We start from the raw sequence: 25934 nt of genomic DNA, 5'->3' as shown, positions 1-25934 counted from the left end.
TCTGGCCGCAATGGCCAGAGCTGAGCCAATCCGAAGTCAGGAGCCTGGAGCTTCTTTTCAGGTCTCTGACACTGGCGCAGGCTCCCAAGGCTTTGGGCCATTCTTGAGTGTTTTCCCAGGCCACAAGCAGGCAGCTGGATGGGAAGTAGGGCCTCTGGGATCAGAACTGGCGCCCATGTGGGATCCTGACGTGTGCAAGGTGAGGACTTTAACTGCTAGGCTAACGCGTTGGGCCTTGTATTTGGTTTCTAATGGCATATTTAAGTGCAATAGATGTTTTGACATTAGTAAGCTTCTGAGTCTTTAACTTGGTTTATGACATTAATTAGGCTAAATTATCAGTTAACTGCTTTCTCTAATATATATATATATATTTATATATATATATATATTTATATATATATATATTTACTCCTCTTTCCTGGCATTCCTATTACATGTATGTAGTATAGTTTTTGTGGCTGTCCCACAGTTCTGGGGTGTTCTATTGCTTCTTTCCCCAATCTTCTTTGCTTTCCAGTTCTGGATGTTTCCATTGATACACGCTTTAAAGATTTATTTATTTTTATTGGAAAGGCATATTTACATAGAGAAGGAGACAGAGAGATCTTCCATCTGCTGGTTCATTTCTCAAATGGCTGCAGCGGCTGGAGCTGAGCTAATCTGAAGCCAGGAACCGGGAGCTTCTTCGGGTCTCCCACAGCGGTGTAGGGTACCAAGGCTTTGGGCCATCCTCTGCTGCTTTCCCAGGCCACAAGCAGGGAGCTGGATGGGAAGCGGAGCAGCCGGGACACAAATTGGTGCCCATATGGGATGCCAGAGCTTGGAGGTGGAAGATGAGCCAACTGAACCACTGTGCCAGATCTCGATACATCATTAAACTTAGAAACTTCTTGCTCAATCATATGCCACCTACTAAGTGCAAAGCATTCCTCACTTCTGCCAGTGTTTTGTTCTTTAATCTCCATCACCTTTTGATTACATCTTAAGGCTTTCCATCTCTCTGCTTCCATTGTGGTATGCTCCTGCATGCTGGCTACTTTATCTATGGCAGCACTTAATATAGTGACATTGTCCAAAACTCAGGCTTACCATGTCAACATCGCTGCCATATTGGAACTGATACCTGTTGTGTCTTCAAAGGGATCCTTTGTCTTGTGATTTTTTTTTCTTGAGAGCCACAATGTACCAGGTAAAAAGACTTTCTGAGAGGAGGCAGTAAAGTGGAGGTAAAGTGTGTGATTGGAGGAATGGGGTTCTGTAGTCAGCCTGGTTCACAGCTCTGATCTGGGAACCTCCCCAGTGCTTCCAGAATTGTCCCAGGCCCAGTTACGTGGGACAGGACAGCTCAGGTGGGCATTGCCCTACCCTCAGGTCAGTCAGGCTCTGCCATGCTCTGGCATATTCTAAAACAGTTCCTTGTCTCTTTCTCTGCTTAGTTGTTTCTGGGGATTTTTCTCTGATATTTATGTGAAATCCTAGAAGCAAAACTCACTTATTCCTTCCCAGCAACTGGCTCCCTTCGGAGTGTTTAATCCCTCCGACTGAGTCTCCAACCATTAGTCTACCACAGTCCGTGTTTTCCTACCCCTTAAGGGATCCCAACAGAGTCTGTGCACGGGTTTCTGCTCAGCTGTGATTCTCTGTCTTCCTCAGTCTCTCCGACTCTGGGGGCAGCAGGTTGCCCTGTGAGTCTCCGATAGATTCAGGAAGATTCCTTGCTTTTTCAGTTTGTTCAGCTTTTTACTTGTTATTAGTTTGGAGTGGTAACTTTCAAGCTCCTTATAGGCCATACTAGAAACCAGAAGGTAAGTTGTAACATCAAAAAATAGTAATAACCATCTCTATAGTTTTGTTTGTTTCTTTGTTTTTAAAGATTTATTTATTATATTACAAAGTCAGATATACAGAGAGGAGAGACAGAGAGGAAGATCTTCCGTCCGATGATTCACTCCCCAAGTGAGCGCAATGGCCGCTGCTCTGCCGATCCGAAGCCGGGAACCAGGAACCTCTTCCGGGTCTCCCACGCGGGTGCAGGGTCCCAAAGCTTTGGGCCCTCCTTGGCTGCTTTCCCAGGCCACAAGCAGGGAGCTGGATGGGAAGTGGAGCTGCCGGGATTAGAACCGCGCCCATATGGGATCCCGGGCGTGTTCAAGGCGAGGACTTTAGCCACTAGGCCACACCACCGGGCCCGCCATCTCTATAGTTTTAAAATAACATTTATTTATTTAGTTGAGAGGCAGAACTAGAGAAAGAGAAGAAAGAGAGAGAGAGAATCTCTTTCATCCATTAGTTCACTTTGCAAATGGCTGCAGCATCCAGGGCTGGGTCAGCATGAAGATAGGATCCTGGAATTCCATCTGGGTGTTCCACATGGATATAGGAGCCCAAACACCTGGGCCATCTTCCACTGCTGCTCCAGGCACGTTAGCAGGGAGCTGCACTGGAAGCAGAGCAGCCTGCACTCAAACTGGTGCCAACATGGGATGCCAGTTGTTACAAGTAGCAGCTTCACCCTGGGCACCACGTTGACCCCAACAATAATTCTTGTACTATCACACATACAAACAGGAAATGTGTTTATTTAAAAAAATTTATTAATTTTTACACCTGCTGGGTAGCACAAGACTATTAACACTATAACTCACTGAATGTACAATAAATGTTCACATTTAAATAACAGGATAGGGTCAACATTTTTGACCAGTGGGTCGGCTTTAGCATCTCATGAAGTGCTTTTTGGCCCTAGACATCATAAAGAATGTTTTTTTGAGGGTAACTCCAGGTCAAAAAACAATCAAAAAAGATCTAAACAATAGATTACCCAGTATAACAGGAGTCTTACATGATGAAATATCTATTTCTGTCGGCATAAATCAAACAATAATGAAGTCAAATCTATAGCCAGCCTACTCCAAGATATTCACACCACAGTGAATGAAGTCCATGTGTCAGTGTGTCTCGAGAGAGGTCATGATAGCAATACTGGCAACACACATTTTCCTTCCAGCGGCTTCCAATTTTCCATCTCTTGCAACCCTTTTGGAATCCATTACCTTGGAATGAATGTGCAGAATACCTGATGTTTAAGCAGCGTTATTTGGTTTGAGTATCCACTAGCATCTCTGGCTGATTATATATAAATTAGTCTTAGAGTCTTTTATATATACTAAGTAAGGACCAAAAACAAAAACAATAAAAATAAAAAGAAGAGGCAAAAACAAACAAACAAACAAACAAAAACTATAACCAGAAGGGAAACAGGCAAAGAAGTCCTTTCCCAATATTTTTCTCTGTGTATTTTAGAACATGAAATAACTGGCATTAAAATGAGCATTCCATTCTGTGATCATCTGCCGTTGTAATCAATAGGTTACCTCTGAGAAGAGGGACATAGCTTTCTGGTTCAAATTCAGCCCACAGGGCCAAGTTGACGTTATAAGAGCTGAATCTGTCTGCGCATCTCCACTGAGCAAGTCTTAGCAGGACAGACACTGGAACACTTGGGCTGGAACCTTTTGTGACTCTGGGTCAACATTTGACCCTGGAAGTATCAACAGTACTTCCTTGGCACCAAAGATAGAGAGTGCATTTTTTTCAGCCTCCACACCATTATTATATTTTTCTCAAGTTCTCTTAATGCCAAATTTTTTTAGGGATAATTACATGAATTAGGTCTCAAAAATAAAGTGCAACATCTAGGTATTAGTAGTTATTTCAATAGAATTATTTCAGTCATCTGCCTTTGGGAAAGGTAGCTTTCTAAGAAAGGTAGAAAGATGCTTCTATACTTTTCATCGAACCAGTTTCGATCCCTAAAATAAAAATAAAATAGTTGAGTTCATATGAATTGAACTTTGATTTTTATTCTAAAGTGATGTATTCTATTGTGTAATAATTAATCTAAAAATGTGCTAGCATATCACATAACGTTGTGAAATTCCATACTGATTTTTGAAATCAGCATGTATTTCATGGTAACTGGAATGTACAGTAAAAAGAAGGAAATACTTCTCCCCACTAAATTTTTATAGCAATTAAGACTCTCAAACAGGAACACACTGAAGAAAAACTATTGTCAGAGTGGATTTTCTTTTCCTCCTCCAACCAACAGTATAGTACTCACAAAGATTAGATTTCTTCCAGATCCCTTATAATCACCATAATGTATTACAACTGGTCCCCACATGCCTTTTTTTTTTTTTCTAAGTGTGAATTTGGTCACCTTACAAAAAGGTCTGGAGGGGTTACTCTGTTTAAAGACAATGGTGTGTTCCACTAAGGAAGGCTACCTTTTGTATCCAACTTGAAAGAATGTTCATGTTAAGACAGCATTAAAGTTCTAAAACACACTGAATGCTATGGGCTGGAGTTGAATGCATACTTGGCAAGGGCAAGAAATTCATCCTTTACCAATGAAATGGTAAATGGATCCTATAAGCCGGATAAGGTTTCAGTACTTCCTCTTTTCCCTTTCCCTTTCTATATATGCACAGCCAGAGAATGGGGGGGCGAAGCTTTCAATTTCACTGACATCCAGTCCCCCACTGCTCTTTCAGGGAGTCCACCACGGTGGAGAAATGACTTAGTAACCATCAGGAGCTGAGATGCTGACCAGATCCACTGAGGGCTGGCTTCTGTGGGAAGAATGCCCAACTGGAGAGGAAATAGGAAAAAAACTGCAATGAAAGTTAGATGATTGCTTTCCCTTCAGACATTACTGTCTAGTTTTTGCTTTGTTATAGTGTTGTTATTTAACTAGGCTCCCTGTTCTAACTTAGTGACAACTCAGAGTCTCAAGGTAAAGCAGACTGCTGTGATCCGCGCCCACCAAATGCTGCTTCTCCTTGGCTGCCAGCCTGCAATCAAGGAGTCCTGCAATCCTGGACTTGGCACATTCTTTCTCCACCTTTGGTATGAACACAATAAGCCACTTGATATCTCCACAAAGGCAAAGTAAGGCTTATCCATGTGTATTTTAAAAAAAAGAAGGAGAAGAAGAAGAAAAGAAACCTATTTAAGAGCAAGGCAAAGTTTCTCCATCTTGAGATTGGCTTTCCCCTGAAAGATCTTCATTCCGTGCCAGGAACCCAGGGTTCAAACAGTTAATTTGGTAAAGATGATGCTGGCAAGATAAAGCCCACTGGGTATGAGGATCAAAACTGTACTTTCCAAATTCTTTGAGTGAATAATAAATCTTACAAAAGAGTCCTGGGTGCCAGAAGGAGTCGGGCTTATGAATGAGCAAAGACATGATGGGACTCCTTGGCTAGCTCCAGCAGGAGAGTTAAGGTTTAGTGATGTGCACTTCACTGTCTCCGTTCCCGTTGGTGGTAGTGGTGATGATGTACTGTGTGGTCTGCTGCTGGCTGCTGCTCTGGGAGTCCAAGGAGTCACTATGTGCAGACGGCTGGACCTGGACTGCACCAGAGAGGGCGGCTGTTTGCTTTTCCTCCAGTTCTGGTTGACTTTCCGATAACACATAATGACCCTGGAGTGGGAGAGGAGAATCTTTTAACACCTGGAGGCTGTGAGGGAGAGGGGGAGTTATGAGGGAAGTACAGAGGAAGGAATGTGAAAAGAAACATTACGAGGGAACACCAAAATAGGCACCTGTGAAAGATGTTTTACCTAAGTGCTTTAGAGAGGATGGATCGGTCACAGTAACTGACTACATAGGTAAGTTAAGGGTGCACCTTAACGATAGACTGAAGACCTTCAGGTACAGAAATTTGCATCATGGTGGTAACCTACATGGCAAAGAAAACATGTGCTATTGTACTGCCCCCAAGAATTTGGAGCTGCAGAGGTTAGTATTCATTAGTTAAATGTTGAGATTAATACAAAATGGATCAGAATGGCAATACTTCAAGTCAAAGAGGCAAAGTGGCCCCTACAATAAGTCAAGGTTAAGATCAATGACTCCCAGACTTTAGAATTTTAAAGGCCAACAAAATTTAACTACTAATGATAAATAGCTCCCGCCTTGCATTTTGCCAAGTAAAGCCATTTACAATATACTATGATCACATATACACTGTAACACTCAAGAAATTTTAAGAACACAATCTTAGCATAAAGTTGTTTTCATTGAATAAATTAGCTTTATGAAAACACACACTATTTTTTTTTCCTCAGCTTTTTTTCCCCTCAGGTCATGAAAACTTCTCCACGGGTAAGTATTCTGATATTTTCAAACAAGGAACACCTCACTGGCTTACTGTGGAAAGAAAATGGGTGAGCATTTGGTACAGCAGTTAAGATGCTCTGTGGCATGCCTGTATCCCATGCCGGGATGCCCGGGTTTGAGCCCCAGTTTTGCTCTTTATCCCATGTAGCAGCTGACTGCTTAGATACCGGGTTCCAGCTACTCATGTGAAAGACCCAAATTGAGTCCTGGGCTCCCGGCTTCAACTTTGTTAGCCCTGCCTACGGTAGACATTTGGTCAGCCCCGCCTACGGTAGACATTTGGTCAGCCCCGCCTACGGTAGACATTTGGTCAGCCCCGCCTGCGGTAGACATTTGAGAAGCAAACCACAAAACAGATGATTCTCCATGTTTCCCTTCCCCCACTCTAGGTGCCTTTCAAATAAATAAAAATATTTTAAAAATTTTAAAAAGAAGTCTCAGGGAAAACCCAAACAGTAGCCTTTCCAAGCACTCTCCAGAGAAAAGCCACAACCCAAATCCCCTGCCCGGCCCTGGACCAGTGTTCTGAGTCCATGTCCATCCTGCAGCTTGCTGACGATCCTGTGGGCTTCCTGGTGGGGGATCTTGTGCAATAGGGAGGGGGCAGGCTGTCAATTTAAGGGGACAGGGATGCCTCCAGGTGGTCTGTAGAGATCCCATAGACCAAAGCGTACACCAAGCACATGTGTATACATTATGGCAGGGGTGGGAAGCATCCTGGCTACAAGCAGGTTCACAAATGAGTTCCTAGGCAAGAGAAGGCAGAATTGATCAGTGAGTGGGTCCTATAGGGAAAAACTAAGTCACGGCCCACGCCGCTGTGCCGAGGCCTCGCGGTGTCAGACACTGTTCTCATTGGTACCAACAGCACAACTCTGGATTCACGTATCTCTTCTCCGTCTGGTTCTTGTGATGCTGCCTGCTGAGAAACAGCATCTTCCAGAGTACTTTTAAAAATCAGCTTTCTGGGCCTGGCGCGTTAGCCTAGCAGCTAAAGTCCTCACCTTGCATGCGCTGGGATCCCATATCGGCACTAATTCATGTCCCAGTGGCCCCACTTCCCATCCAGCAACCTGCATGTGGCCTGGGAAATCAGTCGAGGATGACTCAAAGCCTAGGGAACCTGCACCCGCATGGGAGACCTGGAAAGACGCTCCTGACTCCTGGCTTCAGATCGGCTCAGCTCTGGCTATTGTGGCCACTTGGGGAGGGAATCAGTGGATGGAAGATCTTCCTCTCTGTCTCTCCTCCTCTCTGTATATCTGACTTTCCAATTAAAAAAAAAAATCAGCTTTCTGGGGCCACAAACGTACCTATCTTTCCACCTTCTCAGGCCTCTTAGAAAAACAGTCTCCCCCCAGGGAATGTCTCAATATTCTTAAATCCTTAGTTTATTTTCTCTACCACTCCACATTTTATTAAGGTGTAAATAATGAACAGAAATTGCACATATCAAAGAAGTTCCATGTGATGTTTTTACAGATGGTCTATGAACAGACTAACTCAATGCATTTATTCTGCCATACACCATTTCTACAGGAACTCGTTCTGCCAAGAGTATTTCTTATTTATACTTCAACACTACCTTCTTCTTTAAACATTAGTATTATTTCTTAAACTATTTATTTTCATTTCTTTGAAAGAGGGAGAACCAAAGGTAGCTTGATCCAGAGGTAGAGAGACAGCGATGGCTAGGGAGAGATCTCTTTTCCGCTAGTTCAGTTCCAAAATATTCCAACAGCTAGGGATGAGCCAGGCCCAAGCCAGAAGCCAAGAACTTCACTCAGTTTCCCTCATGGGTGGCAACAGCACAGCTACCTGAGCCATCCCTGCCACCTCCACAGGGTGGCATACAAGCAGGAAGCTAGCACTGGAAGTGGAGCCAGGCCATGAATTCGGGCAACTTAACAGCAATGTCTTAACAGCTATGCCAAATGCTTGCCCTCTGGCTTCTAATTGCAGAAGCATGCCAGAACATGGCGGGTAGGCAGGGGAATCCCAGACTCTACTGAAAAAAAAAGTATGCCAGGACAAAGTAGTGAAGATAAAAATGGAAAATCTAGTAGATACAACCAACACATTGTATGTGCCAAGTTAAACAGCATAAAATAATATATGGCTACTTTTTTTTTTAATCAAGAAAGAGATGAACTGTTCAAAATAGTCCTGTAGTTAGGCAGAGGTTTCCTGCTTGAACACGCTAGGCGGTAAACGGCTCAAGTGCGGGAACCCCAGATGGATGTCCCGGTTCCAGACTACAGCTGTGCAGGCATCTGGGGATGAAACAGCCAGCTGATTTCTCCGCCCAACCCCACCTCGCCCAGGGCTCTCACTCTCTTACTGTGTGCATTTCTCTCTCTCTCTGTCTTTCAAATAAATAAATAATAGTTTTTTAGAACCTCTCCGGTTGAATCATTGCATTCATCTCTCCCAACGCAGTTAAGGATCAGTAGTTTTGAGGACTCATAACCTTTCATCAAAGCACACAGAAAAGATGATCATCTGAATGCATCTAGGAGGTACATTCAGCTTTTAATTTAATACATTCTCACCAGGTATTTGCTATAACTTAACCTCCTGAGCAACTCGGTGGAAATACAGTGATAAAGGCCAAAATTCTGTTTTCAAAGAATTAATTATCTACTTTATAAAAACAGAGTGAAGCAAGCATTAAAAGATAAAGTGTACTAAGGGTTCTAAGGTGGCATCGTTGAGGAGCACAGCTTACCGAAGTGACTGCCTTCACCTGGCCGGTAGTGACAGGAGTCGCCACGCTGCTATCTGTGATCACAAACTGACCTGGGGGAAGTGTCATCATTTGAATCTCAGATGCTGAAAAAGAAGAAACAGCCACAGTGCAGTTGCGTCAGGCTTTAATACAATTTCTAAAAACAAATCCAGATGTTCTTCAACCTACATGATAGGTCCACAACCTGACAGTCCGTTTGCATGATGAGAATATCCTAACGCACAGATGTTACCCTTAACCTACTGCGAATCAAAGCTAGCTTCAGCCGGGGCCCCAGAATCCACCCAGCTTTCCAAACACTTGAGCTGCCAGCTGCTTCCTCCCAGTGTGTACAGTAGCAGAGAAGCAGAATTAAAAGCAGGGCTCCTCAGACTCGGGCACAGCCTCCCAAGCAGCATCTTCCACCTGCACAGGACACTGGTACCAGCCTGCATTTGGGAAAAAACATCTCTGACAAAGTTAAGTGCTAACTATCCCATGTAATCTATGGGGTGCTCTCTGGTTAGGAGGGGAAGCGTGTCTGGCACCGTGATTAGGATGCTACTTGGGGAAAATCAGTCGGGAGGAAGGAATTTAGGAAGGGGACAGGGAAAAATCCCAGACTCTGTGGAATTGTACCATAAAAAAAAAAAAAAAAAAAAGTTGAAACTAACTGAAAGATTTTGGCAGAACTTAGGTTAGGACTGACTTCTTGTACCACGTTCATTTTATTGTTACTGTTTAAACGAAATGTCATGAAGAATACTGAATGTATGTAAGCACATGTATACAAAATTGTGCCTGTAACTTATGAATGTTGAAGTAAGTTACTGATTGTAAATTTAGGCATCTTCTTGACTGAGACTTTCATTTGTAAAGTGATTGTGATGAATCAGCTTTGAGAATGTCCCTGTCAATAAAGAAACTGGATGTTGGTAATAAAAATCAAGTATTCTAAAAACAAAACAAAACAAAACAAAAAGATGCTGTTTGGGAGGCTGTGCCCGAGTCTGAGGAGCCCTGCTTTTAATTCTGCTTCTCTGCTACTGTACACACTGGGAGGAAGCAGCTGGCAGCTCAAGTGTTTGGAAAGCTGGGTGGATTCGGGGGCCCCGGCTGAAGCTAGCCCAGGCCAGACCCCTGTTGCAGGCATACAGAGAGTGAGCCAAGCAGATACATCTCTCCATGTACCTGTCTCTCTGTGTCTCTGCCTATCAAACAACTAAAAATAAACAAACAGTATAGAGTCACACAGGTTCATTTTTACACCACCCTAAACTTGAGAGATGGCAAGCTGAACCATTACAACTCGGGGACTATCTGCTATAACCTAGCCAGTAGCTATATTCTCTAAGACATTTTCCTTGGACGTGCTTGCTGCAATTCTTACAATGCTGTGATTTCTTGAGAAAGCATCTTTGATAAGAACTGATGAGAACAGAACTATTGGACATCAGAAACAGTCATTGCATCCCCCTCAAATGTGGTTCTTAAATCTTCATCAAAGACAAATTGTATTATGTGACACAGTTTCATAGGTACTTGGGTTCTCCCCACCCCTCCCCAAACCCTCCCACCATGGTGGATTCCTCCACCTTGTTGCATAACCACAGTTCAAGTTCAGTTGAGATTCCCCCATTGCAAGCATATACCAAACATAGAGTCCAGCATCTTATTGTCCAGTCAAGTTCAACGGCTTCTTAGGTATACCCTCTCTGGTCTGAAGACAGAGCCAGCAGAGTATCATCCCAGTCAATTGAAAGCTCCAACATACCATCAGCAAAAATTTACATCATTATGGAATTAATTGACAAAGTAATGAGTAACCAATATGTTAAAAGTAAATGCGAGTTCTTAACCATCAGTGTTATTAAAATGAAGCAAAACCAAAGTTTTCCCTAGCAACCTGTGATAATCTCTAAATAATATGTAACAGATTGGGGACCAATACAGGAAAACGATCGATTGAGGACCTGTGCTATAGCACAGTGGGTTAACCAGGTGCTTATGACACCGACATCCATGATGGAGTTCTGGGTGCTCTGCTTCCAATTCAGCTCTTGGTTAACGTGCCTGGGAAGGCAGAGGAAGACGGTCTGAGTGCTTGGGTCCCTACCAGCTATATGAGAGACCCAGATGGAATTCCTGGGTCACTGTGTTGCCCTGGCTTAAACTCAGCCGGTGCAGACATTTGGGGGGTAAACTAGTAGACAGAAGACTCTCTCTGTGTCACTCTACGAACAAATAAATCTTCAAAAAAGTATACAAGGCAGTCTTTATGTCCTAGAGCTACACACTAACGTGCGTAAAGATGAAATGACATGCTGGTGCCTGTCCACTGGAGGACAGAAGTGAATGTCGCTGCCGAGGAGATGAAGCTGGGCGTGAGATGGTGTGTGCTGAGGCTGGGCAACAGGCTCAGCCACATTTGCTCTGATAATTTTTTCCTAATAAAAATCTTTAATACCAGAATCTTTTCTCCAGGTCAGAACATTAGCTCACACTACTGTCAGCAAGGATATCTTTTTTTTTTCTTTTTAAGATTTATTAATTTTTACTGGAAAGGCAGATTTACAGAGAAGGAGAGTCAGAAGGATCTTGCATCCGCTGGGTCACTCCCCCAAATGGCCACAATGGCCGGAGAGCTGAGCTGGTCTGGAGCCAGGGGCCATTGGCTTCTTTGGGTCTTCCACGTGGGTGCAGGGGTGTGAGGACTTAGGCCAACCTCTGCTGCTTTCCCAGGCCACAAGCAGAGAGCTGGACGGGAAGAGGAGCAGCTAGGACACAAACTGCTGCCCATATGGGGTGCTGGCCCTTTCAGGTAGAGAATTAGCCTGTTGAGCCACTGCACCAACCCCCAAGGATATATTTACTGTTTCACTTCCTATCACCGGAAGTGAACGGTGTGCAAACACCCAGTCTGTGTCCCAGATCCTTCTGTTTTGCTGTGAGCAAGGGTCCTCCCTGACAGAACCAGACTCAGCCCTCATGGTGATCACTGACATTTTAAATAACAGGTCAGAAAAGTGACTACATTGTGGAGTCTGACTCCATAGCGCATCCATCTTACACAGCCAGGGATCAATTAGGACAGAGACAGACCCCCCAGATAGAAGTCTCAGGACAGCAAAGATCAACACTGACCTTCTCCCTTTTCTGCCCTTTTCCTTCTCGAGGGACCGAGCTGTTCCCTCTATTCCTGTTCCGTTCACACCTTCAATGGTAAAGCCTCATTCTTTGTCTCCCAAACCCACAGCAATGACTCCCACCCAAATTTCCACCTCTTCCCACCTCCACAGCAACAATGTCAGGGTTGGGGAATCATCCAGTGTCTATCCCCCGATATCCCAGGTGATGGTCTCTGAGCCACAGATGAGCTCATGAGAAGCAGCACCAAGGGGTGAGTTCAAGATGAACTCTGGAGTCAGGTTCCTGTGAGCCCCCATCCTCCACTTACAACATGTACCTACCAGACAACTGACCATGTCTGAATGGTCTGATCTGCAAAATGCAATCAATGACTGCATTTACCTGACAGGTTTCAGTGAATACTGAACTGAACGTGTCCTACATGGTTTACAATCATTCCTGGCATATGGTAAGAGCTCAATGAAAGCTGGCTAATATTATCACTGTGCGGTGTTACCGATGTCACTGTCAATATTAATCTTTATATGCCAAGGGTTAAGCACAGTGATCAATATACAGACAGCACTCAATAAATACTGGTGGAAGGAATGAGTCACTACCTACCATCAACATATCCTCTTTGTCGATCTACTCGGTTTAATAAATTCCTCCAGAATTACACCTACTGCCTCCAAAGATGATATTAAGGTGGCTCTAGGAGGTCAAAACACTGCCTTGGATTTTGTCACGAAACCACTCATGTTCACCGCTCTCTAGAGTGTAGAAACTGACCATTTGAAATTTTCATTCAAAATGTTATAGAAAGAGGATGGCATGATAATTCAGGGTAAGAATCATCCTCCCATGACCTACATACATAGTGTTGTCCCTGCTTTTTGACTCACAGTAGCCACGGAAGGAATTCCAAGCATTGGGCAGGTACGTGTGCTGGACAGAGGAGCTCTGCTGCTGCTGCAGGGCCGGTCCTTGTGCAGAGGAACTGCCTGGCATGTGGGAGGGGCTGAGCCCCTGCTGCGACTGCTGTGGAGAGGGGCTCAAAGGCTGCCCCGTGACCTAGGGAGAGAGAGGAGGCAAGAGCAGGAATCAACGAACTGCCACTACAGGTGAGAGCCAAGAGTAACCCAAGGAAGGAAGTCAGGCTCTCATGAAATCTGATGTTGAGTTACCACAACTAAAGTAATAATATCAGGTAAAAGTGGAATTTATGAAAAGTGATTATAATTCTGAAATTCTAATTTGCTTTCAGAGGAGTATCCAAAACACCAAATTGGATCAACTTATTAGAAAGACAAACTAATGATAGCAAAATTATTAGATGAGGCTAAAAAACACTGAGAAGTAAAATAACTAAAGGACAAAGCTAAGTGGGAACATAAACAGAAATAGACTCCACAAGTCATAATCTCCACTATAACCTGTATGGAAGGGTCCCTCCCAAATGGGCTCCTCCTACCTACAGGCCAAAGCCCGCGTTTCCTGGCCGGCCGCTCCAGGCCCTCCACTGTCCAGCTCCAGACCATCTTTCCAATTTTCTTCTTAAACATCATTTCCTGTTATGGTAATCTGAACAGTCATTCACCGCTTTCCGTGAATGTATCACCATTTTCCATCTCCATGTCTTGACTCACCATGTGAGTTTATTCAGATGGTAAGGTTTTCTTCAATACTGCAGCAAAATCACACCTTATCTTCAAGACCTAACTCAAAGACCACAACTTCTACTGAAAGGTCCTTGACTCCCTGATACAGGGTTGTCCCTTCTCTGAACTCCCATGACTTAAATAACTTAGACGCCTTATACTATGACTCAAGCACACAAACTGTAATTCTCCACCAAGTTACTCTTTCTAATCACAGAAGCACAGCTTGGCAATTTCATGTACAATGCGAAGCCAAGGTTAATGTTGTTTTCTAGGCTCCAACATCACAGGGATCTATATGGGGAGAAGTCAATCACTTGATTCATGTGTGTCTTTACCATTATAAAAACTGGAGGCAAAGCTAAGACTCTTCAATTACGGTCCGAAAAGAAAAACATTTTGAAAATACTGTCTTTACCATTACTAACGCTTATGGTTCATGAAGTCATGTTAAATGGTTAGAACAGCGGCATTGTGGTGCCCAGGTTAAGCTGCTGCCCGCAATGCTGACATCCCATGTGAGTGCTGGTTAGAGACCAAGTTGCTTCACTTCCAATCTGGCTGCCTGCTCATGTGGCCAGGAAAGTATGGTCAAGTGCTTGGGTCCGTGACACCAACATGAGGTCCAGACAGGGCATCAGGCTCCTGGCTTCAGCCTTTCAAATAAGCAAGTAAACCTTAAAAAAAAAAAAAAAGAGGCATACCTGGGCAGGTGAGGGTGTTGAGGTGGGGGCCTCCGTCACCTGGATGTGCTGCACCTGGATGGCATGCGGGGTGTAGGTCTGAGGGTCGTGGAGCTGGCCAACATCCACGGTGGGCTGCTGAGCCTGGTGAGGGGAGGTGGCCTGGGGGTGGAGAAAAATAGGCCAGAAACCACATGTGTAATGCTATTGGCTGAGGTTTGAAAACAACATTTCAACACAAGAAGAATGGATAGAGCTTTGGGCCGTCCTCGACTGCTTTCCCAGGCCACAAGAAGAATGGATAGAGCGTCAGATCCACGGCCATGCTCCCACAGACCCCACACCTTGGCCAGGCTGGACAAGTGGGGAGGAACAGGCTGTTCTCAGGCTCATTCATGCCTCTAGGATAACACCATTCAATTTTTTTTTTTTAAGATTTATTTATTTTATTACAAAGTCAGATATACAGAGAGGAGGAGAGAGAGAGGAAGGTCTTCCATCTGATGCTTCACTCCCCAAGCGAGCGCAACAGCTGGTGCTGTTCCGATCCAAAGCTGGGAACCAGGAACGTCTTCCGGGTCTCCCACGTGGGTGCAGGGTCCCAAAGCTTTGGGCCGTCCTCGACTGCTTTCCCAGGCCACAAGCAGGGAGCTGGATGGGAAGTGGAGCTGCCGGGATTAGAACCAGTGCCTATATGGGATCCCGGCATGTTCAAGGCGAGGACTTTAGCCACTAGGCCATGCCGCTGGGCCCTAACACCATTCAATTCTGCAAGAGGACATGCATATTCTCCTAGTTCCTTGTCAGAAGCTGGACGAGAAGCTCTGGACTCCCCACCTTTCCCATCAAACTTCAATTAAACAGTCAACTTTTATCAGTTAAAAGAGACCAAAGAAGACCATTTCCTTTTAGGTTTGTCACTATGGTTCCTAATCGTTTACATTTCACTACCGTCTTTGAAAACCTGGCTAAAGTACGCCTCCCATCTTCCCCCAGGTAACGTACATGTGCATCATGTATCATGGGGCAACTTCCAGACTCATGGATTCCTCCGAAGCCTAAAGCTAAGCAACCCCCTGTAGGAAAACTAAGAGAGTCAAGAATAGTCAATGACAGTGGTCACTTTCCATTTCCTAGGGTCAGCACTGTGGCATACGGGGTGTTAAGCCACTCTCTGCAATGCTGGCATCCTGTGTGGACACTGGTTTGAGTCCTAGCTGCTCTACTTCTGATCTAGCTCTCTGCTAATAGCCTCAGAAAAGCAGCAGAAGATGGCCCAAGGACAGCCCTGGCTTTGGTTCAGCCAGCCCTGATCACTGTGGGGAATGAGCCAGCAGGTGGAAGATATTTCTGTGTTTCTCCCTCTCTGTAATGCTTCCTTCAAATTAAACCTTGGTTTTGTTTGTTTGTTTTAATTTAATTAATTTAAAATTTAAAATTTAATTTCCTATGTCCACATCAGTTTTAAATTTTCAGGATCAAAGGAATTTCAAAGCACCAAGATTGTTCACTGGTGCCTAGAATATACTTGCTTGGTGAAATTCAATTAAATAACAGTTCTGGGAGAACTGCTTATTTTAGCTTTTCATCAGTAAGACTAAGTTACAAATTATTTGGTAGAAGGAACATAATTGTACCTCTTTACTAAAAATGTTCTAATATTCAGAGATTGAATAAAAATTTTGGTAGCCGGGGCTGGTGCTGTGCTGTAACAGAAGAAAAGCCACTGCCTAAAAGTACCAGCATCCAGTATGGGCACAGATTCAAATCCTCACTGTTCTGCTTTGATCCAGCTCCCTTCTAACATGCCCAGGGAAAGCGGAAAGGCATGGCACAAGGGCTTGGGCCCCTCCATCCACAGGGGAGACCTGGAAAAAGTTCCTAACTCCTGGCTTAAGTCTCGCCTAGCAAACGGAAGGGGTGTGTGTGTGTGTGTGTGTGTGTGTGTGTGTGTGTCTCCCTCTCTCGCTGTACCTCTGCCACTGAAATAAATGAATAAATCTTAAAAAACTGATTTTTTCCTTCCAACCTCCCACTAATATATATCATTTGATGCCCCAGTAGGCATTTATGAAAGAGGCTCATTCCCAAGGAGGCAGCCCAAATGCTGTAAGACGAGGGTTCGGAAGAGCTTAAGACACACTGTTCTGTGGTAGCACGCAGTACTAAACACATCACAGTGAAAATCCCCTACTCCTAGAGACAGAGCCCTCTTACTGTGCTATAGCCGAGTCTCTGACAGCTGGGGGAGGGCGGGCTGGCTGTCTCACAAGTGCCTGAGGCTTCGAGGCACTCCAGCCAGAACTTAGATGCTCTGGGAACTGATGCCGACTCCTGTCATGGCTGATGGCACTCTGGTGGTCACACAGCTAAAGAGCAAAGAAAGTCATACGTACCGGAGCTACCTGTACCACCTGGAGCTGGATGTGTTGAGGCTGCTGGAGACCGGATGCAGCCTGAGACACTGGGATATACTGAATCCTCTGGTAGTCCCCCTGGGGCGTTCGGTAATCTGTTGTTAGGGTCTGGGACAATTCTGTCATTGCCTGGGTTAGCAGGTCTGTTGTCTACAAAAAAAAAAAAAAAAAAATGCAGTCATTGGTAACACTACTGTAACTATTCCAGTGTGCTTAAATCCTACTGAAATGCAGTTTGTCTCCCAGATGGATACAGAGCTACCAATTAGCCCTGGGGCCAGAGAGAAAAAAAAATCTGAGTTTGAGAGGATGCTGGCAGACTCTCTCTCCATCCACATCAGCAGCCATGACTGACCCACGCCTGCCTGTCTGCTTGTGGCCCAGGGTGGATGCTCTCGAGGACCTGACAATCCTGTAGCCCTCAGCAGCACTGAAACGTCACGATGGCCCTTTGACACCGAGCTCCGGAACGCTGAGCCAGGAAACCCAATCTTAGTCTTAATGCCTTCAGTAGAAAACTGATGACGGGTTATGTGTGCAGCCCACTGATGAGCAAGATGGACATGGCTCTGGCACTGGGAAGAGTCCAGGACACTGCAGGAGAGGAGAGGCTCCTGCCTGCCACACGCTTACCACCACGGTCTCTCCAGTGGTGCTATCTGTCGTCAGGACGGCTGGGGTGGCGCTGATCACGGCCGTCGTCAAAGGTGTGTGGATGGTGTTGGGCAGCTGGGCATATTCCGGATGCTTCTTTCGAATGTGCTGGACCATTTTGGTCTGAAAAAATTAGAGCGAAAAACCAAGAACAGTTAACTGAAAATAGTCACTCTTCATCTTTCTCATATGCAAACCTTCTAAAGGTTCCTTAATGCCTTCTCTCTTTTGCCTTAAAAAAAATTTTTTTTCCAGAGGAAGCATGTAGCCTAACAACTGATATGCAAGCTTCCTGCAGCAGAGCATCTGTGTCTGATTCCTGGCTCCAGCTACCGACTGCAGTCTCCTGCCAACGCAGACCCAGGGAGACAGAAATGATGGCTCCTGCAGGATTAAGTTCCTGCCTTCCTGTGTCAGCCACATTTCAGCCCTGGATATGGAGGATTTGTGGAGTGAACCAGCTCTCTGTCTGTCTGTCTTGCCTCTTTCTCTCTCTGCCTTTCAAAAAAACGAAAAAAAAAAAATAAGAAAAAGAATGTGGAGGGACTGGTATGATGGCTGAATTGGCTAATCCTCTACAAGCGCCAGGACCTCATATGGGCAACAGTTTATGTCCCAGCTACTTCTGTTTCCTGTTCAGCTCCCTGCTCGTGGCCTGGGAAAGCATAGGAGAATAGCCCACAGCCTTGGGACCCTGTACCCACATGGGAGACCTGGAAGAAACTCCTGGTTCCTGGCTTCAGATTGGCTTAGCTCCAGTCATTGCAGCCATTTGGGGAGTGAGCCAGCAGAAGCAAGAGCTTTCTCTCTGTCTCTCCTTTCTATAAATCTGCCTTTCCAATAAGAATTAAAAAAAATCTTTTTCTTAAAGAAAGCAAAGAAAAAAAACGACAAAAGAATTTCGAGCAGCAGTAGTGCCCCCAGCCCCTATTACTGTGTGCAGTCGCCGTCTCCCAGCAAAAATGGCCAATTGTTTGGATCCCCTGCAGTGCCTCCAACAGCCTGAACTCATAAACCGTGAGCCTCAACACTCACAGGAAGCCCTCTCCAGGCTCAAGCAAAAGGACAACAGTCCGGCACCAGGCTACTGGACAGTGCTGCTTCCGGGGCAAGTCCACAACACTGCCTCCTCATCCTCCGCTGTGGTCCCTGTTCCCAGAAACGAGGATAACAGCCCTTTTCATCCCGTCAAGTCAGAAGAAGCTGCTGAGCCATCTCAACGAGAAGAGAATCCGTTGGCAAAGCTGTGAGCTGAGAGCGAGTCAGAAGCTGCGCCCCTACCTTGCTGCTGTACTGCTTGGAGCAGTGCGGGCAGCAGACGGGAGGGGTGGCGATGGTGCCCGTGAGCTGGGTGTGCGTGCGCAGCATGGGGTCGGGCTCGCCGGGGCCAGCAGGACGGAGCTTCCTGATGCTTGGTGGCAGCTCAGCTCCGGGGTGATTCTTCAGAATGTGGGCCTTTCGCTTACTTGCACTTTTATAGACCTGAAAATTCAAACGCGCAGCCATGAAAGCAGGGCACTGTTTTGCTTTATTGGTTAAAGCAAAACGAAGTAACAATCCCATGCTAAGGAAATGAGAGAAAGTATTCATATAGGTGAAAATATATTCTCTGCTAAAAGACAGTAAGTATACAGCATAAACTGGGATAAAGTAATAATGCAATATAGACATACTAAGCATTTTTCATGAGATTGCAACTGTGAAAACACTCATTACCCTAAAGTATACAAGGTAGATGACAGAGGCTAGCACTGTGGTATAGTGAGTTAAGCTGCCACCCGCAATATCAGCATCCCACATGCTGCCAGTTCATGTCCCAGCTGCTTCACTTGCTTTTTTTTTAAAGATTTATTTTATTTTTATTGCAAAGTCAGATATACAGAGAGAAGAGACAGTGAATCCATCCAATGATTCACTCCCCAAGTGACTGCAATTGGCTGGTGCTGCGCCTGTCTGAAGCCAGGAGCCAGAAACCTCCTCCAGGTCTCCCACATGGGTGCAGAGTCCCAAGTCTTTGGGCCGTCCTCGACTGCTTTCCCAGGCCACAAGCAGGGAGCTGGATGGGAAGTGGAACTGCTGGGATTAGAACCAGTGCCCCTATGGGATCCCAACATGTTCAAGGCGAGGACTTTGCTGCTAGGCCACGGTGCCAGGCCCTGTTTCACTTTCAGTTTGACTCCCCATTAATGGCCTACGAAGAGCAACGGAGGATGGCCCAAAGGTTTGGGCCACTGTCACCCATGTGGGAACCCAGCTGAGGTAACTAACTTGTGACTTCAGCCTGGTCCAGCCCCAGCTCTTAGCATCATCTGGGAAGTGAACCAGCAATGGAACCTCTCTCTCTCTCTTTCTCCCCTTCCCTGTAACTCTGACTTTCAAATACATAAACAAATCTCACGGTAACCTAGCAGCTAAAGTCCCTGCCTTGCACATGCCAGGATCCCATATGGGTGCCGGTTCTAATCCTGGTGGCCCCAACCGCTTCCCGTCTAGCAACCTGCCTGTGGCCTAGGAAAGTAGTAGAGGATGGCTCAAGGCCTTGGGAGCCTGCACCCATATGGGAGACCTGGAAGAGACTCCAGGCTCCTGGCTACAGATTGGCGAAGCTCTGGCCATTGCAGCCACTTGGGGAGTGCATCATTGATGGAAGATCTCTGTCTCCCCTCCTCCCTATATATCTGACTTTCCAATAAAAATAAAATAAATCTTAGGTAAATAAAAAAAAAATAAAAGGTAGATGCATATAGCCCTAGAAAGCGAACTCTTTTTTTTTTTTTAAAGATTTATTTATTTTTATTGGAAGGTGAGATTTACAGAGAGGAGAGACTGAAAGAAAGATTTTCCATCCTCTGGTTCAGTCTCCAAGTGGCTGCAATGGCCAGAGATGAGCCAATCCGAAGCCGGGAGACAGGAGCTTCTTTCAGTTCATTCACACGGGTGCAGAGTCCCCAGGCTTTGGGCCGTCCTCCATTGCTTTCCCAGGCCACAAGCAACGAGCTAGATGGGAAGTAGAGCAGCCAGGATATGCCCATATGGGATCCCTGCACGTGCAAGGCTAAGATTTAGCCATTAGGTTACCATGCTGGGCCTAAGCAAACTGTTTCTAAGCCATTCCACATTCTAGCCTCTTATAATACAATGACTACTGGGAACCAAGGAATCTTCCAAACATCAAGTTCAATAGCAACTAGACCTCCAGTGGGGGAACCTATGTTTAAAAGAATGTATCCTACTTTGAAGCTAACAAAGCTCCACTACCTTAGGAGGCTGTATTACAATGAAACAATTAACATACAGTCTCTTGGTCTAAACAAAGGTTGGGGCAGTAACCATGGAGAACAAACTCTCAAACCTTCCTCACATCCTATTCGCTCTTCTAGAAACCCAAAAGCTCCCAATATAGTGTGAGTAAGATGACAAACACTCTCATTTTGATCTTAAAGAATTTAAAATGAATTCACATACCTGGATCTCACAACAGAAATCACAAAGAGTAAGTACAGCAATAACAACAGCAACAAAAACAAAGCCAGTTAATTCTCACGGGCAAAAACTGCCTTAAACGAGACTGCATCTCTAGCCCTTTTTATCCAAATGGAAAACTACTGAGAGACAGGGAACCATCTGCTAGGAGTATCTGCTAGACCCTAGTGCATATTTATATGTGCAGACAAGCTGGCTCCCTGCAGGACACCCACAGTGTGTAGCTGCAGAGTTCTCCCTTTACCTTATCACAGTACTGACAGAAGTAGTCACGGTTGGGTTTAATGATGGGTAGGGTCAGCTCTGGCACCTCCTCAATCTTCATGTCTGGGTGCCTCTTGGACAAGTGATTGACCTAAAATGGGGGGAAAAGGGATAAATGAAAGAAAAGAGACCCCACCATCAACAGAAGCTAAACAAATGCCCCTGGTAAGGAGGACCAGAAGCTGAAGGCAGGTGGCCGAAATCAGCATCACTGACCCTTCTGACAGCAGCACACCAACAGGCACTCAGGAATAACCAGAGGGGAGTCGGAGCCCATGGCGGAGGTCACCAACAGGCTATGGCAGAAAAGGCGAACTCACTGGCACAGACGTCCCTAGAGAATTCTCTCGCTGCAAATGCGTCTTGGACTATTTAGCCCCTAGTCTCATTCAGTGAAAACACGGAAAGAGACAGAAACTACGGCTCAGAATTTTAAACATCACTCTATGACATGCCAGCTCCTGGCAGTAGTCTGACTACCTTAACAAGGTGGCTGGCCTGGGTTGCCACAGCCTTCCGTGGCCATCTGAACTCTGCAACAGAGACGCACTGACAGGGCCTAGTCAAGGAGAGGGCAAAGACACTGCTGGACTGTCTGATTAGAATCACAGAATAAAACGGAATAAGAATAAAAAGACTGAAAGGGCAAAAAAATCAAAATGTCCTCTAGCAGGTCACTGGGACAGTAACAGGGGAGGGCTGTGGAGATTGGAGAGGAGCCTCAATGGAAGGTCGTCCGCCTCCGTTTCTCCCCGAGCCGTGGTCAGACAGGACAAGCCGGTACAGGTGACAACACAAAGGCCATCATCATTTGCAAGCTGCGGACGCCTGGCACTGACCAGCATGCCTCGCCGCCGGAAGCCCATCATGCACAGGCGGCACTTGAAGGTGAAGCTGTCGTAGTCGGTGGAGGTGCTGCGAGGTTTGAAGGTCTTGCAGCGGCTCACGCGGTCGGCCTTCTTGGCCTCCCTCTCCGGGTTGTGCATCCTCTGCATGTGTTCCCGCAGTTTGTCTTTCCGCTGTGTCGAAGCAAGTATCGAAAAGGGGACAGGAGCAGGGTGGAAAATTTTAATTGAAGGGATAAGCAAATCCTACAAATTAGCAGCTACCACAAATCTACTAAGAGGCACCCAGGTGGCTGGAGTGCTGGCTCCTATTAGGACAAAGGCCTGAAAGGCCACAAAGGGACATACTGAGTTTTGAGAAGGAAGAGTTTGCACTATGCAGAAATCAAAGGATATGTGGACCACGTCTGTGTTTAAGAACTGTCAAACAAACTGAAAATGAGTGATGAGTAACACTAGACTTACAAAGCCAGGTATATCCTCAATTCCCACACATTTCAACAAACCAACGATATTCTTCTACATGCCAGATGAATTTAAGGAAGAAGCTTACACATATGGACTTAGCGGTCCAATGAAAAACGTGCAGTGCCCATATGGACAGAGCACATGATCCAGGGCTCAGCTTTTGGTTTACCAATGCAGGGATCTTTTTTTTTTTTGCTTTTGGTTTTTTTTTTCCTAAGTAATAAAAGTTAGACCTAGCTTATCCTGAATTAAAAGAAACTAAAAAACTCTGCAAACTCCCTGTCCAGTACAGGGCTCTGGCACTCTCTCTCTCTCGAACTCAGTCCAGTAAAAACTTGAACCTTTCTACAAGGCCAGTTCTTTTCATTTTCCCCCAGGGATTCTTTTTTAAACAACTTTTTTTCAGCATATTACTTGAACAAGCATTCCTTGATGCCCACAGCATCAGGAACATGCTAAGTGCCAGGTGCCAGAGGCGGGCGGGCTCCCTTCTACTGGTATCTTGTGCTAACAATGGATTTGAGACCCAACTGCGCCTTCTTTCTAGCTTCACCTCCTCTCATTCCTGCAAGACCAGAAGAGTCTGATCAGAGTTTGTCAGTCTGCAGGAAGCGGACGAAGACCACTGCCCTAAGAAACACAGACACAGTGATAGAGCCCGTACGCACACCTTCGCCTGTGCATCAGCATTCACTAATTTTCCCCATTCACTTCCTTTAAGCAGACACCTTCCTCTACTGAATCATCATGTAAGTCCACAGACCTAATTCTAATACGGGTTGAGCACTCCTAATCCAAATTTCCAAAATCTGAAATGTTCCAAAAGTCTGAATGTTTTTGAGTGCTGACATGGTGCCACAAGTGGAAAATTCTATGCCATGAAACGCTGCTTCTTGCACAAGATTATTTAAAACAACTACACAAAATTATCTTCATACTCTGAATAGAAAAGGAAATAAAACATAGGTGATGTATCCCCAAGGTGCATCAATCACTATGTGACTAAATAATTGAGCATCTGAAATCTGAAACACTCCAGTTTGACCCTCTGGAGAGGATCACCCAGTCTGTACAAACACCATGCCATGCAGGCACCTGTGTCTTAAACGCCTGGTTTCCACAAGGCCTTTCTGTCCTATTATCTCTAAAACCAAATCCATTATCTCCCCACCTCTCCGCTCTGCCTGAGTCTAGCTCCTTGGCACCAGTTGTGTTCCCAAATATCCCTCGCCAGCCCCCTTTGGACTTTCACATGGGTGTGGCATCTTGTTGAGCCGCCTATCACAACTGTGCTGAACATGGGCTCTCCTCTCCAAGCCCACAGCCTCTGCCTGAAGTCAGCTCAGCTCCAGCACATCTGTAGCACCCTTCCCCACAATTCTAGTTATTCAGTATCACAAGTTTGGCTTAACCTAACTCTGTGACTTTGTCTTACCAGAGGTCTCCTATCAGATCCTCCATGCTCTCTGTCTTTCACCGTCCCCTGACCATGGCACTGCTTCTGTCCCTTCTGCTCCCTCATTCCTCATGCTCTCCCTTCCCTGAGCTCACAAACTCTTCCCTACCCTCCAGTGAATTCACAAGCATCACTTTATTCATGACCTGCCTCCTATACCCCTAATCAGAGTAAATCATTCCCCCAGCACTTCATTCTTTCCTCTACTATATTGTCGATATTTTTTTTAAAAAGATTTTATTTATTTTATTACAAAGTCAGATATACAGAGAGGAGGAGAGACAGAGAGGAAGATCTTCCGTCCGATGTTTCACTCCCCAAGTGAGCCGCAACGGGCCGGTACGCGCCGATCCGATGCCGGGAACCAGGAACCTCCTCCGGGTCTCCCACGCGGGTGCAGTGTCCCAAGGCTTTGGGTCATCCTCCACTGCTTTCCCAGGCCACAAGCAGGGAGCTGGATGGGAAGTGGAGCTGCCGGGATTAGAACCGGCGCCCATATGGGATCCCGGGCGTTCAAGGTGAGGACTTTAGCCGCTAGGCCACGCTGCCGGGCCCTGTCGATATTTTTTAACATGCCTGTCTGATTTTCCCATTAAACTGTAAGATCCTTTAAGTCAAAAAGTCCTGCTTTGCCTTTATGGAAGTTGTCCTCTTGGGGACTACACAGAGCAGGACAGGCACATATGATTTATACACACTCTGACGGGGTTGCCACCAAAGGGCCCATGGGGATTCAGGACAGAGGCACTTAATTCAGGGACCAAGAAACACTCCTTACGAAGTGACATTTGCAAGGTGAAATCAAGTGAGGATTATGAAAATTTACTTTCAGGTACAGGTGGGAAGGAGGCAAATATTACATGCTCACAGAAAGTGCGTTCCACAGTCAAGTGAATGCCAAGTAGGCGCAGGAGCAGTGAGAACTGAGCAGGCTGTCTGGGGCCAGATCTTGCAGTATCTTTTAGATGAGAAAACTGAGGATCTATCTGTGTGAAGGGCTATTTCAGAGTTACTCAGAAGGCACCGAACATCAGGTTTATTCTCTAGGAAAACGACCCTGGGTACAGTCTGAAAGATACACTGTCAACTTGGCTGGGGGAACCACATTTAAAAGCAATCCCTGGGGCCTGGCACAATAGCGATAGTGTAGTGGTTGAGGTCCTCACCTTGCATGTGCTGGGATCCCATATGGGCGCCAGTTCTAATCCTGGTAGCCCTGCTTCCCATCCAGCTCCCTGTTTGTGGCCTGGGAAAGCAGTCGAGGACAGCCCAAAGCCTTGGGACCCTGCACCTGCGTGGGAGACCCGGAAGAGCTCCTGACTCCTGGCTCCTGGCTTCAGACAGGCTCAGCGCCAGCTGTTGCACTCACTTGGGAAGTGAACCATTGGACGGAAGATCTTCCTCTCTGTCTCTCCTCCTCTCTGTATATCTGCCTTTCCAGTAAAAATAAGTAAATGTTTAAAAAAAAAAAAAGCAATCCCTTCCAGTGTAGCTCCAAGTCGGCATCAGAGCGGTAAGTGGGAACAGGGCAGTCCCATGCAGTCAGAAACACCATCAGGTGCGGCAGTGCCAGTTGCCCTCTTAACTGACCTCCAGTCCTATCGGTCAACTCCACATCCACCAGGAGGCGCAGTAACATAGGCCAAGGACAAGTGGCCACACCGGAGTGCTCCTTCACTGGTTCACTGCGCAGTTGGAGGTTCCAGGTCCAAGATTCCCAGGAAAGTGCCCACTGGCCACCCCCCTGAGAGCTTCAGAGGGCACATGAGTGAGTGATCTCTCAACAGCTCCCATGAGACTCTAACACCTCATCTTCCAAGTTCTAACCTTTAAAGTCTTGAATGATTTTTGGCACGCGATCCCCAAAAATGCTTCGAATGGATACCAATCCAAACACATCACAAGATACAGCTCCTTCTAGATATAATGTTTAAAAATAAACAGAAAAATGTGCAG

The 25934-nt window shown here is 45.7% G+C and overlaps 1 protein-coding gene across 5 annotated transcripts in view; it reads right to left on the bottom strand.

Annotated features, from left to right (window-relative positions):
• Window positions 1–3616: 3616 nt before the first annotated feature.
• PRDM10 (PR/SET domain 10) overlaps window positions 3617–25934 on the bottom strand; it is a 59006-nt gene continuing 36688 nt past the window's right edge. For 3 of the 5 annotated variants that reach the window (XM_058664107.1, XM_058664106.1, XM_058664105.1), the window contains 9 exons: window positions 22049–22228; window positions 21190–21300; window positions 18744–18944; window positions 17442–17585; window positions 16788–16958; window positions 14413–14553; window positions 12953–13121; window positions 8919–9022; window positions 3617–5491 (listed from right to left, as the gene is read on the bottom strand). In XM_058664107.1, coding sequence (XP_058520090.1) covers window positions 5288–5491; window positions 8919–9022; window positions 12953–13121; window positions 14413–14553; window positions 16788–16958; window positions 17442–17585; window positions 18744–18944; window positions 21190–21300; window positions 22049–22228 — 1425 coding nt within the window. In that variant the 3' untranslated portion in view covers window positions 3617–5287. Of the gene's footprint in view, window positions 5492–5631; window positions 5751–8918; window positions 9023–12952; window positions 13122–14412; window positions 14554–16787; window positions 16959–17441; window positions 17586–18743; window positions 18945–21189; window positions 21301–22048; window positions 22229–25934 lie in introns of all 5 variants that reach the window. The other 2 variants (XR_009245369.1, XM_058664104.1) reach the window with 2 other exon arrangements.

This window comes from Ochotona princeps, chromosome 4, assembly GCF_030435755.1.
Source record: "Ochotona princeps isolate mOchPri1 chromosome 4, mOchPri1.hap1, whole genome shotgun sequence".
Lineage (NCBI taxonomy): Eukaryota > Metazoa > Chordata > Mammalia > Lagomorpha > Ochotonidae > Ochotona > Ochotona princeps.
This window is presented reverse-complemented; position numbering and strand designations above follow the sequence as displayed.